At 37.9% G+C, this 16,608-nt stretch overlaps 2 protein-coding genes across 2 annotated transcripts in view; one reads left to right on the top strand and one right to left on the bottom strand.

Moving 5' to 3' along the window:
* DIPK1A (divergent protein kinase domain 1A) overlaps positions 1-16,608 on the top strand; it is a 124,257-nt gene that overhangs the window by 20,783 nt on the left and 86,866 nt on the right. The gene's annotated exons all lie outside the window — the stretch shown is intronic.
* LOC108315009 (60S ribosomal protein L35a-like) lies at positions 2,678-3,131 on the bottom strand. Its single transcript, XM_037744150.1, has one exon. It carries the CDS (start codon positions 3,049-3,051, stop codon positions 2,719-2,721), a length of 333 nt encoding a protein of 110 aa, XP_037600078.1. The 5' UTR covers positions 3,052-3,131; the 3' UTR covers positions 2,678-2,718.

The following is a 16,608-nucleotide window of genomic DNA, read 5'->3' as shown; positions in this document are numbered from 1 at the left end:
TTTTGTGTAGAGGCAGGGTTTTGCCATGTTGCCCAGGCTGATCTCAAACTCCTAGGCTCAAGCAATCTGCCTGCCTCAGCCTCCCAAAGTACTGGGACACAGGTATGCGCACCCGGCCCAGCCTACCTCTGTTTCTTGATTTATCAAGTTTATTTGCTAAGTTGGTGTTAAAACATGAATATTTAGTTTTCTCACGTCATTATCCCTCTTTAGTGTTTGATAGTTGTAATTTTAATTTACCTTTTTATGTTGCATAACTTGGTAACCTCAGAAATAACAACTGTTTCTTATTTCATCCACTTTTGACAGTCTTTCTTGACTTTCCCCTTTTTTAGAAGGGACATTAGAACATGTGTTCCTTTTTCTACCTGTTTTTCCCTCTCTTCTACTTCCCACTTTCTGTCAGCTACTTTTACACTGCCAAAGTTGATAACATTTATATTTTTTCCTATTATACAACCAAGTCTCCACATAAGTTGAATTTTAAATATGAAAACTATAAATAATATTATATTATGATTTGTTAACTCTTCCATAAAGGAAAATCTCCCTTATAAACCTCAAACCCGTTTTCTGCGGCTTATAATTATTTTCCTTTTGTTATAGGAAGCAAGTAGAATTAACAGACCTCAACAATTACCCCTTGTTATTTAGCACATTACTACAAGGATTTGTCCCTTCCCAGAAGCTAGACCATATTTCTGCCAATAGGGAAAAGAACATGTGATGTTTGTAAATTCCCTATTAAAAAGTTCCTTGTATTTAGAAATTACACTTGCTTGCATTTTGATGTTTCTATTAGAAAATAATAATTTAAAACCTAGCCTTTGGGATCCCTAATGAAGTAACAGAATTATGACTTGACATCACCATAGGCCACAGTTTCTCCCGAGTGGTCAATATGCAGTTGTTGTCTTTTGCAATCATTACCTGGTTATACTTAGCTGCAGAAAGTGGACATTTCTTCTGTCATCCGCCTCCCAAATCCAAGTGACCTGAGCTTGTTCTGGAGTTCTGGACCATTCAAATAATGAAAATGACTCTCACCTTCAGGGAGTTAATTGCAGGAAGGAACTAGGCATCATTTGATTCTGTGTTTATAGAAAATACAGGAGGATTGAGATACTTTGGGCCAGTCTTTCTCTTAGGATCCTGAAATTTATGTCTTGAGACCAAATATATCAAAGTTAGTTTTGGCCTAAGATGAAGGACATTTCTAATTTTAGTACCCCCTAAAATATGATTCTATAAATATTATTTAGTGCAGAGCCAACTCTATGTTAGGACTACTTTTTCTTCTTCCTATGGCCAGGGTAATGACCCTGGGCTCTCAAGATTTCAACATTAATAGCAACTGGATCCTCTTTTCTCACACTCTATCAGTTCCTTATAATCAGGATACATATAAGCTTGTTTTCTATTTGAAATGCAGCTTTTGAATGGTATTTTTTTTCTTTAAAAAAATTTTTGCAGGGAGTTTCTAATTGCCTTCTTTTTCTGGCACAATCTTCCTTTATCATAGCCTTATTTTTTCTGTACTCTCACTTATATTTCATATTCTGTGGTAGAATCCTCCTCCTCCTTTTTTTTCTTCGTACCCGAAACCTCCCTCCTCCATGCTTGCGTTCCCATGGTGACCAGATGCTTTTCTAGGCCTACCACACAACTGGCTTCCTAGGATTTCCCTGCATTCTTCTCATTGGTTGGTGTCACTGTTCTTGGGACCCTAAGTCTTTCCCTGTCCTAATCTTCTCCTTCTTTAGAAAGGATGTATGGAGAGTAAACTTTTCAAGTGCTTTCATGTCTAAAACCGTCTTTGGCCAGGCATAGTGGCTCATGCCTATAATCCCAGGACTTTAGGAGGGTGAAGCAGGAGGATCAGTTGAGCCTAGGACTTTGAACCGGCCTGTGGGGTTTTGCCGTGTTCCCCAGGCTGGTCTCAAACTTCTGGGTTCAAGTGATTCTAATACAAAAATTAGCTGTGCTCCCAGCTACTCGGGAGGCTTGAGGTGAAAGAATCCCTTCAACACGGGAGGCGGAGGCTGCAGTGAGCCAAGATTGCGCCATTGCACTCCAGCCTGGGTGACCCTATCTCAGAAAAACAAAACAAAACAAAAACTGCCTTTATTGTACCCTGGTACTTGTTTGTAGTTAGGCTGGGTGTAGAATTCTGGGCCAAAAATAATTTTCTTAGAAAATTTGGAGATGCAGATGCTTTGTCTTTTGATATCCCCTGCTGCTGATAAGAAGCTAGTTTGATTATCAATCTTTTGTAGATGACCTGTTTTTCCTGTTCAGGATCTGTTTTATACTTTTTATTTTGAAGTTTCCAGCGAAAACGTATAAATAGGGGTCTTTTATCAGTTGTATAGTTACTCACTGAGCCCTTTAAATCTTAAGACTTGGGTCTTTTCTCAGCTCTGGGAAATTCTACTATTTGTTTAATAGTTTTTCCTTTCTGTTTTGTTTGTTTCTTCTTTCTAGGGCTCTTACTAGTCAAATGGTGTGCCTATTGGATTGGTTCTTTATGTCTTTTCTAGCGTCTCTATTATTTTCATGTTTTATTCATGTACTCTTGTTGAGTTTCTCAATTTTATTTTTCAGACCATTTGTTGTCTTTCCTTTTTTTAATTTTTTTTTAAGGTAGTAAGTTTTTTAATCCACCTAACAGAAATAAAAGAGCACAAATCCACGTTTATTTATTGACTTTTCATTAGTTTAAATCCTTGAGGGGTACAGCATCACTCGGATTCTGTGTCCAATAGCCTTAGCAGGAAGGTTGCTTCGGAATTTGGCATGAACCATGCCACTGTTTCTATGGGCCTGAGTTACCTTTCCCCAGGTAACTCTGGTTTTGTTTGGTTTGCCGCCAGGAGTTACTGTGTTGTTCTTTGCTTTGTATACATAAGCGCATCTCTTGCCCAAATAGAATTCTGTTTCATCTCGGGCATAAACACCTTCAATTTTAAGAAGAGCTGTGTGCTCCCTTGGGTTCTGGAGACCCCGCTTATAGCCTGCAAAAATAGCCTTGGACCACAGCCTTCCAGACATAGCTCCTTTTAGAAGTTCTGTTCCCAACAGGCCTCCATAGGAGCCAAGATGGCGGGCAACTTTCTTTCCTTTTCTGACCACTTTTTAAATTCTAAGGATCTTATATTTAATTTAAAAGTTATTTGTTTCTTTTTTATGGTTTCCTGTTCATTGTTTATGTGGATGCACTATCTTCTTCAGTATTTTGATTATAGCAGCTTTATTTTTTAATGTTTTCTTATGCCCTATAATTGTCTTTATTTCTTTCAGAGATTTTATTTTCCGTGTTTATCTTAGCTCTCCTTTTTCATGCTGCTGGACTTTCTCATGTGCTTGGTAATTGTTGGTAAACTATTCATATTTCAGAAAGAAGGACCAGGTAACCAGTGTGGATTTCCTCTGCTGTTTTAAAAGTCTGTTTTCCCATTAGACCTGTCACCTGAATGGATGACTGACTGAGCCCTGTGTGTAGCATGGGATGCCTTGGCTAGCCTGTTTGCTCTAGGTTGAGCCTGTGCTGGTCCCTCGTGCCAGTGGAGTACTTTACTCTGGTTGGACCGTACGTATCCACACTAGAAGCCTTGGCTTTCTGCAGCTTGTTTGTTCTTTCAGCTATCCGGTTTTTTGAGTGAGGGTTAATGCTAGGCTGCCTGTGATCTCTGTGGGGTGGGGGAGGTGGATGGGGGTGCCAACCAGTGCGGTTCCAGGTACAGATCTTCAATTATTCCCACTGTCTTCAGCCTCACTTCTCACTCCTGCCCTCCCTTGTACCTGTTGGCTCAGAGCCCAGAGCCATCAGGTATTCCAGCTGACAGATTGGCTCTCTAGATTCCCTCTAGCATTCCAAGAAGCGGTTTGGCTTCCAGCTCCTTTTAGGTTGCCTGGTAGAGTATTCTGGGCTGTGGCTTTCTCTGCCTGCCTCATCCATCAACGCAATTCCATTTGCTTTTGGAAACTAGAAATGTGTTGGATCTTTTATCCACTGGTAAATCTCTTACATTTCTTTCTTTCAGCTGTTAGAGGCTTATTGCTTCTTTTGCTTTCCTTTTTTGAGTGTGGTTTTGCAAGCTGTAAGTAGCAAACATACATCTTTAGTCTGCTGTCTTAAACTAAAAGTCCTGATGTGAATTTTAAACTGGAGCATCTGTTTTCTGAATGTTTACCTGCCCTACTTATCTTCATGGTTGCAGTGTCTGTTTAAGCATTACATAATTAACTAATTAGCTGGGTGTAGTGGCTCATGCCTGTAATCTCAGCTATTTGGGAGCCTGAGGCAGGAGAATTGCTTGAACCAGGAGGTGGAGGTTGCAGTGAGCCAACATCATGCCATTACACTCCAGTGTGGGCAACAGTGTGAGACTCTGTCTCAACAATAAATAAATAAATAAATAACTTTAACAAATTATTTCAATAAAATGAGAAAATTAGAGTAAATAACTTGAGAGGAATAAAAATAAGATGGAACTTTTTTTCCCAGAAAATCTTGTATACAGCTTATATTGATTAAAAAAAAGGTGAAGAAAAAACTACTCAAAGATTGGGGTCTTAAAACTGGAATGAATTTTGTGGCTGATTTCAAAGGATTTTAAGTAAACAATATCATTTCCACTTTACTCTTAGTGCTGTTTATACTTTGGTTTTGATAATGCCTTTGCCCTATAAAAGATCTTTATATTAATGTAATGAATTGTTTAAACATTTCACCAGCTTTTAAATAGCAATTTGGTAAAATAGAAAGACTCATGGGATAATTTATTCCCCTAGGACAGAGACGGGATAAACAAGCCTTTTTAGTCTGTGATAGCAGAATGGTTTGGTGAATTTAAAAGCCTTAATTATTATGCTTTAAGCAACAACTTAATTTGCCTCTGTCTGATTCTTAGTTTTCGAGTTCTTCCTTTCATAAACTGTGTCATGTTGCTATTTCGCTGTTCATCATTTTGCTGTTTCTTTTTTCCTCATCAAAAATATTTACTGCTCATGGCCATATATTCCCTGTGCTGGTTTTGATGCTGGGGGCAGTAGTGTGGGCTGTAGATGCACATTGGCTTTTTTTTTTTTTTTTTTTTTTTNTTTTTTTTTGAGATGGAATCTCGCTCCGTCGCCCAGGCTAGAGTGCAATGGCATGATCTCAGTCACTGCAACCTCTGCCTCCCAGGTTCAAGTGATTCTCCTGCCTCAGTCTCCTGAGTAGCTGGGATTACAGGTGTGTACCACCCACACCCAGCTTTTATCTGTAAACTTGATTTCACTTTTCAAGTATGGAGAGTGGATAAGGGAATCAATTTCTAGATTTTTGAATTTCCAGTGTAGTTTTTCCTAACATTGCTCTGCCTGAGAATATGTTTGGAATGAAGGTGCTTGCTCTGCTTTCCCGCCTTCTCTTGCATAGTTGTTCTTTCCCACTTTTAGAAAGGAAAGACACACTGCTCATCCATTTCACATCTCACAGAGATCCATTGCCCTGGATGTAAAAACTACCAAGGCACTAAACAAAGGGCAATTGAAAATGTGATGTCTGTGTTAAGATGGTGAATGATGAGAGACACTGTCTCAGGAAATGACTAGATAACAGTCTTTTTAAAATATTGGTTTACAATATTTTGCTCTCAACAAAACTGAAAGAAGGCATTATTGACTTGTCTGCTAAGTAACTAGTAGATCAGTAAGTATATTTTTGATGGTAGGTTACTGTTATTTTTGTCACATAACTCAAAAGATTTCCAAGAATGGAGAGATAATTGCTATAACAAGACTTCCATTTTTATCTTTTCATTTATGTGAAAAAGGTTTCTCACCACTTAAAGTTATAAAAACAAAAAATAGGGATAATTCTATTTTTTAATAGCTGAGTCCTATTTCATTCTGGCAAGAAATAATAATTACTGCATGTTCTTAGACTTGACACCAAAAGCATGGTCCATAAAGGAAAAATTGGTAACTTTGAGCTCATCAAAATTAAAATCTTTTTCTCTGCTAAATGCCCTGTTAAAAAGATGAAAAGACAAGCCACAGACTGGGAGAAAATATTTGCAGACCATATATCTCACAAAGGACTAGTATCTGGAATATATAAAGGACTCTCAAAACTCAGTTTGAAAAAAATAATCCAGTTAGAAAGTGGGACAAAGACAGACATAGCCTTTTTATCAAAGATATATAGATGGCAAGTAAACACAAATGAAAAAGACATTCAAGTTTATTAGCCATTAGGGAATTGCACATTAAAACCATGATGAGATATCATGGTTTAAAATTAAAAATAGTGGCAACACAAAATGCTGGCAAGGATGCAGAGCAACTGGATCATTCATACATTGATGTACAATGATACAGCCATGGAAAGAAGTTTGCAACTCTTTAAACGTCTGGTGAAAAATTGTAGATGTCAACTTCAAAAATATGCAAGGGGGTATATAGTTTTCAAATACTTTGTGGGATCCACAAACAAAAATGCTAGAGTTTAAAAACATAATACTTCCGTTGCTGAAGGGGCTACGTTCCAAAAGAATGCCTTTTAAGAAATTAAAATCTTAAATATCAGAGGTAGTTGCAATATTAAAGAACTTGGCATTTGTCTTACAGGATTATAGTATAAAGGAATTTCAGTCATTTGATAAATATAAATTTTTTTTTTTTGAGACAGGGTCTCACTCTGTCACCTAGGCTGGAGTACAGTGGTGTGACATCAGCTCGCTGCAAACTTCAGCCTCCTGGGTTCAAGCAATTCTCCTGCCTCAGCCTCCTGAGTAGCTGGGATTATAGGCATGGGCCACCACCCGGCTAATTTTTGTATTTTTTGTTAGAAACAGGGTTTCACCATGTTGGCCAGGCTGGTCTTGAATTCCTGACCTCAAGTGATCTTTCTGCCTTGGCCTTCCAAAGTGCTGGGATTATAATCAGGAGCCACTGCTCTCGGCCCTGATAAATGTAAATTTTCTATGATCAATTTTTAGTTGACAGAGAAGAATGCGGAGGAAAGGGGTATCATTGGGTAGTAGGGGCATTTGGGAAAGTAGGGAAGCAGACGGTTAAGCTTTGAAAGCTACAAATAGCAGAAAATGAGGTATTTTAGTCTTGCTAATGCATTACTTCACGTGATTTAGGAATGTTTTGGTTAATTTTTAAAAATACTGCTGACTGCTCTGTTAAGAAATTTGTATCTCTGAAGATTAATTAACCTAAAATAGATCCTGTTAAATCAGACTAATGTAAAAATGGCCTATAGCTGGATCTAACAACTGAATGTAAAAGTCATTCAGTTATATAGACTTCCCTCCCCAAAGGTGATGGAAATTAATTGTACAAAATGATAGTATTTGGTTATAAATGTCTTATGTAGCAAGTATTTTTATTGAAGTAATTTTGAATTTAAAGAAAAATGGAAGGCCGGGTGCAGTGCCTTATGTTTGTAATCCCAGCACTTTGGGAGGCTGAGGCTGGCAGATCATCTGAGGTCAGGAGTTCGAGACCATCTCTGCTAAAAATACAAAAAATTAGCCAGGCATGGTGGCACATGCCTGTAATCCCAGCTACTCATGGAGGCTGAGGCAGGGAAATCACTTAAACCTGGGGGACGGAAGTTATAGTGAGCCGAGATCACACCGCTGCCTCCAGCCTGAGAGACAGAGCAAGACTCCGTCGCAAAAAAAAAAAAAATACAGAAAGAAAAGTGGAAAGAATTCTTATATTATCCAACTTAAAAATGAATAATATGTTTTAGCATGCGATTTCAAGTTGTGATTTGGCTTATTTCAAGCTTCTTTGTCCCTGTGAGCCTTATATTTTTCATTTACCAGTGAGATCATGATTGATAGGACAGATTTTTTTCCTTACCTCCCTAATCACAATTCTGGGAGAATTAATTCACTGTTCAAAGATGAATGCTTTAGCTTGCTCATAAAATATTTCTAAAAATTATAAATTTAAAAATTATGAAACTATAAATTTTTGGATGACTTTCTAAAAATACCTATGACTTTCTATGTTGGACTCTTGCCTATTTTAAGAATTTCTTGAAGTCAAATTAGTGAAATGGCTAATTTCTTCTTTCAAATTGATTATCTGTCTTTGGTATATGTTTATGAGTTGCCTTAGAGGAATCAACTTTTTTTTTGACAAGGTCTCGCTCTGTCGCCCAGGCTAGAGTGCAGTGGTATGATCACGGCTCACTGCAGTTTTGACCTCCCTGGGCTTAGGTAATCCTCCCACCTCAGCCTCCTCCTGAGTAGCTGAGACTGCAGGTGCACACCACCGTGCCTGGCCAATTTATGTATGTATTGTAGAGACAAGTTTTCACCATGTTGCCCAGGCTGCAGTTACATTTTTATTTGAGGGGATGGGCCTAGATAGAATAACACAATGGAGATATAATAGATATTATGTATATTTATTAAAGAGAGCCATATGTAGTTTTTTTCCCCCTGAATCTGTAAATATTAATAAATATATATGTAGATGGGATACCCTTCATCTAAGCCTTACAGCAGATGGATATAGCTTAGAGTCAAACATTGAGCCTCCACTCAGAAAGTTGTGGGGATTCTAACATCAGCAGCAAGCTGCGTCAACTGTAGGTGTATTGTCAGGGGTGCAAGTGGAAATATCTGTAGTTCACAATTTAAGATTATGACTTTGTGTTTCTGGCCAACATGGTGAAACCTCATCTCTACCAAAAATACAAAAATTAGCTGGTCATGGTGGTGCACGCCTGTAATCCCAGCTAATTGGGAGACTGAGCCAGGAGAATCGCCTAGAACGTGGGAGGCAGGGGTTGCAGTGAACCAAGATCATGCCACTGCACTCTAGCCTGGGTGGCAGAGTGAGACTTCAAAACAAAACAAAACAAAAAACAAAAAACCTCTAACATACATATCAAGTATAGGGTTCTATAATATTGGTAAATATATTTTCCCTCTATTATTATTATTATTTTTATTTATTTATTTTTTTTTGAGACGGAGTTTTGCTCTTGTTACCCAGGCTGGAGTGCAATGGCGCGATCTCGGCTCACCGCAACCTCCGCCTCCTGGGTTCAGGCAATTCTCCTGCCTCAGCCTCCTGAGTAGCTGGGACTACAGGCACGCGCCACCATGCCCAGCTAATTTTTTGTAGTTTTAGTAGAGACGGTGTTTCACCATGTTGACCAGGATGGTCTTGATCTCTTGACCTTGTGATCCACCCGCCTCGGCCTCCCAAAGTGCTGGGATTACAGGCTTGAGCCACCGCGCCCGGCCTCCCTCTATTATTAAGGATGACATTTAAATTTTAAAAATGACTTTGATAGTGAGTGGTTCAAAAATAAACTTTGGGTTGGGCACGGTGGCTTATACTTGTAATCGCAATACTTTGCAGGGCCAGGGCAGGAGGATAGCTTGAACCCAGGAGTTCAAGACCAGCTGGGCAACACTGGGAGACCCTGACTCTATAAAAAATAAAATATTAGCTAGGTGGTCCCAACCACTCAGAGGCTGAGGTGGGAGAATTGCTTGAGCCTAGGAGGTCAAGGCTGCAGGGAGCCATGATTGCAGCACTGCGCTTCAGCCTGGACAACAGAGTGAAACCCAGTCTCAGTCAATCAATCAATAAACAAATAAACAAACTTTGAAATTCTTTTTATGAAGGATGCTGTGATTGTACAACAAAATCTCAGGCCAGGTCAAGGTGTGATTTTTAACCATGAAATTGACCTTTCCCACAACCTGGCAGTTACTTTTTAAGTTTAGGATTTTCCAAAGTAGATGAGTAAAAACGTTTAGTTTTTCTTAGGTACCAGGTCTGCAACTTAGGAAAGTATCTGCTAACTTACTGAATGAAGTACCTGATTAAAGATCAGAAGCTATTTAAAAATCAATAGTCATATTTTTCCACCAACCTAAACTTTTATTAAAGCTTTATTGTCCATATTAAATAATACATACTTGTCAGTATAACTTTTGAAAAAAATAGTATACCCTAGAAGAAGATTTAAAGAAATGCAGATACCTGTACACAGTTAAGAACCTGCTCATTAATCCTTATTTTTAACAAAATTGCATAGTGTATCCATGGTTCTTCTACTGTAGCCTAAGGAAAACACTCATCCTAAATTGTTGGTTCATTTGAGACCAATCTGCTGAGAACTCTGTCCAGTTTTCCATTTAGCCAGTTGTTAAAAGCAGTCAAACACTTTTATTACAGGCCTGTTGGTGGCATGGACTATTATTAATGCCTGGCTTTCATTCCACAGCAGTTCAGCCCCTCTATGGACCTTTATAAAAAAAGAGGTGGAAAGAAATGTTCTGTTCAGACATGGCCTTCTAAAGTGACTAAAAAGCTAAAGAAGATGATCATCACTCCAGACTGCACAGTCCCCAGTATAACAATGAGGCAGTATAAAGTGGTAAAGAATAAGAGTTTGGAAGTCAGACAAACCAGGATTCAGATTCTGCTCTGCTACATATGTACCGACTGATCTTAGACCATGTGCTTAACCTAAATCTCTTTATAAAGTTATAAAAAATATGAAAATATTATTTCAGGGAATTATGAAAATTAAATAATATGTGATATACTTAGTGTATAGTTCATAACAGTAAGTGGGGAGAGGAAGGAAAATCATTCATTTCTAATGTCTTTTAAATTTCTTAAATCAGAAAAGAACAAATTTGTTCTGCCAGACTATTACTAGGTTCCTAATTCTGTGAAGCTATGACCTGGGGTAAAGGTTAATCTGTAGTTAGCTTAAAACCAGTTTCATTACTAGCCGTTATAATATACTTTGGTATTTATCCAAAGGTGGGGGTGCTGGCTTTTTATGTGAAAGACCAGAACCTTAACATGAAGTAGCGAGAAAATGTAGTTCTTAACTTTTCATTAAAGTATAATATGAATATTGAAATGTACATTTATGCTTAAGAAACACCACTTTACCAGCAGTTTCTGAACCCCTCATTTCTTTTTTTTTTTTTTTTTTTAAAGAGAGAAAAGGAAGAAAAAGAATAAAAAAAAAGAAAAAGAATAAAGGAAAGGAAGAAAGAGGAAGGGGAAGAGGGAGAGAGAACAGGGGTGTTGCTTTATTGCCCGGGCTAGAATGCAGTCTAAAACTGGGTATGCCTGTAATTGTGTTTAATAATAGAGACATAAAAAAATAAATAAATAAATAATGAGGGAAGAAAATAATTAACAAGCAGCCAACCAATATTTCATTTAAACCTATAAATACGTGTGATGTAGTACTGATAAGAGTGTATATTCTGTGCATTCAAAGTGGAGAGTTCTATGAATGTTAATTAAGTCTACTTGTTCCAGATCTGAGTTCAAGTCCTGGATATCGATGTTAACATTCTGTCTCATTGATCTATCTAATATTGTTGTTGAAGCCTCCCGCTATTATTGTGTGGGGGTCCAAGTCTCTTTGTAAGTCTTATATATCTGGGTATTTCTGTATTGGGTGCATATATGTTTAGGATCTTTAGCTCTTCTTGTTACATTGATCCTTTTATCTTTATGTAATATCCTTCTTTGCTTCTTTTGATCTTTGTTGCTTTGAAATCTATTTTATCAGCAAAAATTGCAACTCCTGCTTTCTATTTATTTATTTTAGCTCTCCATTTGGTTGGTAAATTTTTCACTATCCCTTTGTTTTGAGTCTTTATGTATCCTTGCATGTGAGATGGATCTGGATGTAGCATACCAATGGGTCTTGGCTGTTTTTGCCTGTCTGTGTCTTTGGATTGCGGGATTTAGTCGATTTAAATTTAGAATTAATAACAATATATGTGTGTTTGATACTGTCATTTAATGTTAGCTGGCTGTTTTGCCCATTAGTTGATGCAATTTCTTAATTATGTTGATGTTCTTTATTTTTTGGTATTTTTTAGAAAGGCTGATACTGGTTGTTCCTTTCTATTTGTAGTGGTTCTTTCAGAAGCTCTTGTAAAGCAGGCCTGGTGGTGATGAAATCTCTGAGTGCTTGCTTGTTCACAAAAGATTTCATTTTTCCTTCGCTTATGAAGCTTAGTTTGGCTGGATGTAAAATTCTGGGTTGAAAGTTTTTTTCTTTAAGGATGTTGAATATTGGCCCCCACTCTCTTCTGTCTTGTAGGGTTTCTGCTGAGAGATCTGCTGTGAGTCTGATGGGCTTCCCTTTATGGGTAACCTGACCTTTCTCTCTGGCTGCCCTCAGTATTTTCTCTTTCATTTCAACCCTGGTGAATCTGGCAATTATGTGCCTTGAGGTTGGTCTTCTTGAGGAATATCTTTGTGGTGTTCTCTGTATTTCCTGGAGTTGAATATTGTCCTGCCCTGCTAGGTTGGGAAAGTTTTCCTGAATAATATCCTGAAGCGTATTTTCCAGCTTGGATTGATTCTCTTGGTCACATTCAGGTACACCTATCAAACGTAGATTAGGTCTTTTCACATAGTCCCATATTTCTTGGAGACTTTGCTCATTCTTTTTTATCCTTTTTTCTCTAATCTTGTCTTTTTGTTTTATTTCATGAAGTTGGTCTTCGACCTCTGATATCTTTTCTTGTGCTTGATCAATTCGGCTGTTAAAACTTGTGCATAGTTCGCGAAGTTCTCGTGTTGTATTTTTCAGCTCCATTAATTCACTTATATTCCTCTCTAAATTGTGTGTTATTGTTAACATTTCTTCAAACCTTTTTTTTTTTAAAGTTCTTGGTTTCTTTGCATTGGGTTAGAACAAGTTCTTTTGATTCCCAGAAATTTCTTGTCATCCACCTTTTAAAGCCTGCTTCTGTTAATGGAACACAGTCTTTCTCCATCAGGCCTTGTTCCGTTGCTGATGAGGAACTGTGATCCCCTGTAGAGGGAGAGGCGTTCTGATTTTGGGTATTCTCAGCCTTTTTAGGCTGGTTTCTTCCCTTCATTATAAATTTATCCATCTGTGGTCTTTATAATTACCGTCTTTATAGTTGGTTTCTGAGTGGACGTCCAACTTGTTGATTCCCGGTGCTAGAATCTGAGCAACCCACTGCTCCGGCCAAAACAGCGGCTTTAAGATTGATGGTGCTTTTACTCTGCACCAAGAACCGCCGCACCAAGGCAGCGGCAAAACCGCCTCACCGGCCTCAAGAGTCACGCTGGCGACACGTGGGGCTCCTCCGCTGGGAATCTCCTGGTGTGTGAGCAACAAAAATTGATCTGAAAGTGTGGCGTCCTCTCGTTCTCTGCTCTTTCAGTGGGAGCTGCAATCCCGAGCTGCCAGTGATCAGCCATCTTGGATCTCTCTCCCTCATTTCTTACCTTGTCATTTCCAACTCCTGACTTGTAATGGAAGTCTAGTTTTGCCTGATATTGTTTTTGATATAAGTGGACTCATACCTTTGAGGTCTGGCTTCTGTTGCTCAGCATTATATTTGTGAGATCCTTCCTTTATTGTCATGTGTAGTTATATATCCTGCGTTTTCATTAGTCTAGTATTCCATGTGTGAACATACCTCAGTTATTCATTCTACTCTTTTTTGTTTTTAGAGACAGTCTTGCTCTGTAGCCCAGGCTGGAATGCAGTGGCATGATCATAGCTGACTGTAACCTCAAACTCCTGGGCTCAAGTGATCCTTCCACTTCAGCCTCTCAAGGAGCTGGGACTATGGGTGCATGTTCACCACACCTGGCTAATTCTTTTATTTTTTTGTAGGGATAAGATCTTACCATGTTGTCCAGGCTAGTCTGAGACTATTGGGCTCAAGTGATCCTCCTGCCTTCACCTTCCAAAGTGCTGGGATTACAGGCATGAGCCACTGTGCCTGGCCCTCTCCAGTTTTTAGGTATTGCAGATATTGAAGCTATGGATATTCTAGTACCTATCTTTTGGTGAACATACATAAGCATTTCTGTTGGAATAGAATGGCTGGGTCATAGATATGCCTATGCTCTGTTTTCTAAAAATTATCTTACTTATTTTTTAAAACTGATGTAAATTGCTTATATTTATGATGTACAATATGATGTTTTGAAATATGTTTACCTTGTGGAATTGCTAAATTGAACTATTAATAATTAACATATGCATTACCTCACTTTTTTTTGGTAATAACACTTAATATCTACTTTCTTAGCAATTTTGAAGTATATGATACATTATCATTAATTGTAACCACAGTGTTATATGATAGATCTCCTGAACTTATTCCTTCTGTCTAATTGAAATTTTGAATCCTTTGCCCAACATCTCCCTCTATGTTCAGTTTTTTTAATGCCCATCTTTATTTTATTTTATTTTTAGAGACGTGGTCTTGCCATGTCATACATGGTAGAATCAGAAAAAAAAAAAAAAGATGCCATTTGCTGTGTGAAACCATTTTTTTAAAGGCCTTAATATCACATTCACCAAGGTGAAGTCTTCATGACCTAATCACCTCCTAAAGGCCCTACCTCTTAATACTGTTGCATTGGAGATTAAGTTGCAACTTGAATTTTGGAGGGAACACAACATTCAAACTATAGCAAGTAGTGTATGAGAGTTCCAGTTGCTCCTTGATACTTAATATTTCACATCTTCATTTTAGATGTTCTGATGGGTGTAGAGTGATACCACGTTGTGGTGTTTGTTTTTGAGATTGAGCCTTACTCTGTTGCCCAAACTGGAGTGCAATGTTGCAATCTTGGCTCACTGCAACCTCTGCCTCTTGGGTTCAAGCAGTTCTCTTGCCTCAGCCTCCTGAATAGCTATGATTATAGGCACCCACCACCACGCTTTGCTGATTTTTGTATTTTTAGTAGAGATGGGGTTTCATCATGTTGCCCAGGCTGATTTCAAACCTCTGACCTCAAGTGATCTGCCCACCTCTGCCTCCCAAAGTGCTGGTAATACAGATGTGAGCCACCAGGCCCAGCCTGATACCATGTTGCAATTTTAATTTGCATCTCCTTGATAACTAATGAAGTTGGGCATCTTTTTCAGGTTTATTTTCCATTTGGATATCCTCTTTTATGAAGTCATACAAGTTCAGGTATTTTGTTCATATTTCTATTGGTGTTCTGAATTTTTTTTAATCTACTCATAGGAATTCTCTGTGCAATCTATGTAAGCTCTTTTTCAGATATATGATTGCCATATTTTCTACTTCTGTTGTCGTTTTGTTCTGATACTGTGTTTTGATGAACAGAAATTCTTAATGAAGTTTATAATTTTTTCTTTTATTATTAGAGTTTTTGTATCCAGTTTAAGAAGACATAAATACTTTAAATATTCAGAGGTCACAAAGATATTCTATTGTTTTTCTCTAAGAGTGTTATTGTCCTATCTTTCACATTTAGAACTGCAGTCAGTCAGGAACTGGTTTTTGTGTATGGTGTAATTAGAATTAAAGAAATATATATTTTTCCAATTAGATATTCAAATGATGTGATACTGAGATTTTTTTTTTTTAAGTAGCATTGCCAAAAAAAGCAACTTTGGCAATAGTTGGGTCATTCACCACTAGAATGAATTCCAATCCTAGCCCAAAAGGAGGCTGAAAGATTATGTCAGGGCTTTTTTCTTTCCTGATTCACCATTTAGTCTGAAACAAATAAAGCATGTGGGGATTTCTGTTGTGATTCCCACAAGTTGAAAGTCACATCTGCTAAATCAGGTAGAAGTGTATCATGCAATATCTGTTAAGTAATACTTGCAAAGTATGTGTTAGGAAGAAGTCAGAGTGGTTGGAGAAAGGTATAGATCTGACAATATCCAGTTTTGGACTTTACACGAAAGGTTTAAAAAAATTAAGATTAATAATAATAATGCCTTACATTTATAGAAAAGCTTATAAGGTACTTTAATTTACACTGTTTTGTTTTGATCCTTATGCTAACTAGCATTGTAAGGTTTTCTCTCTTTCTTTCTCTTTCTTTCTTTCTTTCTCTCTCTCTCTCTCTTTCTTTCTTTCTTTCTCTCTCTCTCTCTCTCTTTCTCCCTTTCTTCCTTTCTCTCTCTCTCTTTCTTTCTTTCTTTCTTTCTTCTTTCCTTTCTTTCTTTCTTTTCATTCTTGTTGCCCAGGCTGGAGTGCAGTGGCGTGATCTCGGCTCACTGCAACCTCCGCCTCCTGGGTTCAAGCGTCTCTCCTGCCTCAGCCTCCCAAGTAGCTGGAATTAAAGGCGTCGACCACCATGCCTAGCTAATTTGTTTTGTATTTTTTTTTTTAGAAGAGATGGGGTTTCACCATGTTGGCCAGCTTGGTCTCTAATTCCTCACCTCAGTTGATCCACCCACCTCAACTTCCCAAAGTGTTGGGATTATAGGCTTGAGATACTGCCCTGGCCTGTAAGGTTTTCAAGACAGTCGTTCTTGTCCCAGTTTAACAGAAGAGAAAAAAAAAAAACTATTCAGATCAGTTAATTCGCTTTATAAATAAATTTGATAAAACTTATAACCCAGTAGTCTTATTGCCCTGATCTAACCATTTTTACCAGACTGTTCTAGGCAAACTGACCAGAGAAACACAGCCTCAAAATATGATTTATTATGTTGATGGGATCTAAAATGTCAATATTTAATCAAAATAAAATATTGTAGGTCTAACATGAGCTGGAGTTTGGAGGAGTTTTGGTTCATAGAGCTTGATAATCTCACACTCATTCCCCTGTTGT

The sequence above is a fragment of the Cebus imitator genome, unplaced genomic scaffold (assembly GCF_001604975.1).
Source record: "Cebus imitator isolate Cc_AM_T3 unplaced genomic scaffold, Cebus_imitator-1.0 Scaffold166, whole genome shotgun sequence".
Lineage (NCBI taxonomy): Eukaryota > Metazoa > Chordata > Mammalia > Primates > Cebidae > Cebus > Cebus imitator.
Note: the sequence above shows the minus strand (reverse complement) of the source record. Positions and strands in the feature narration are given on the sequence as shown.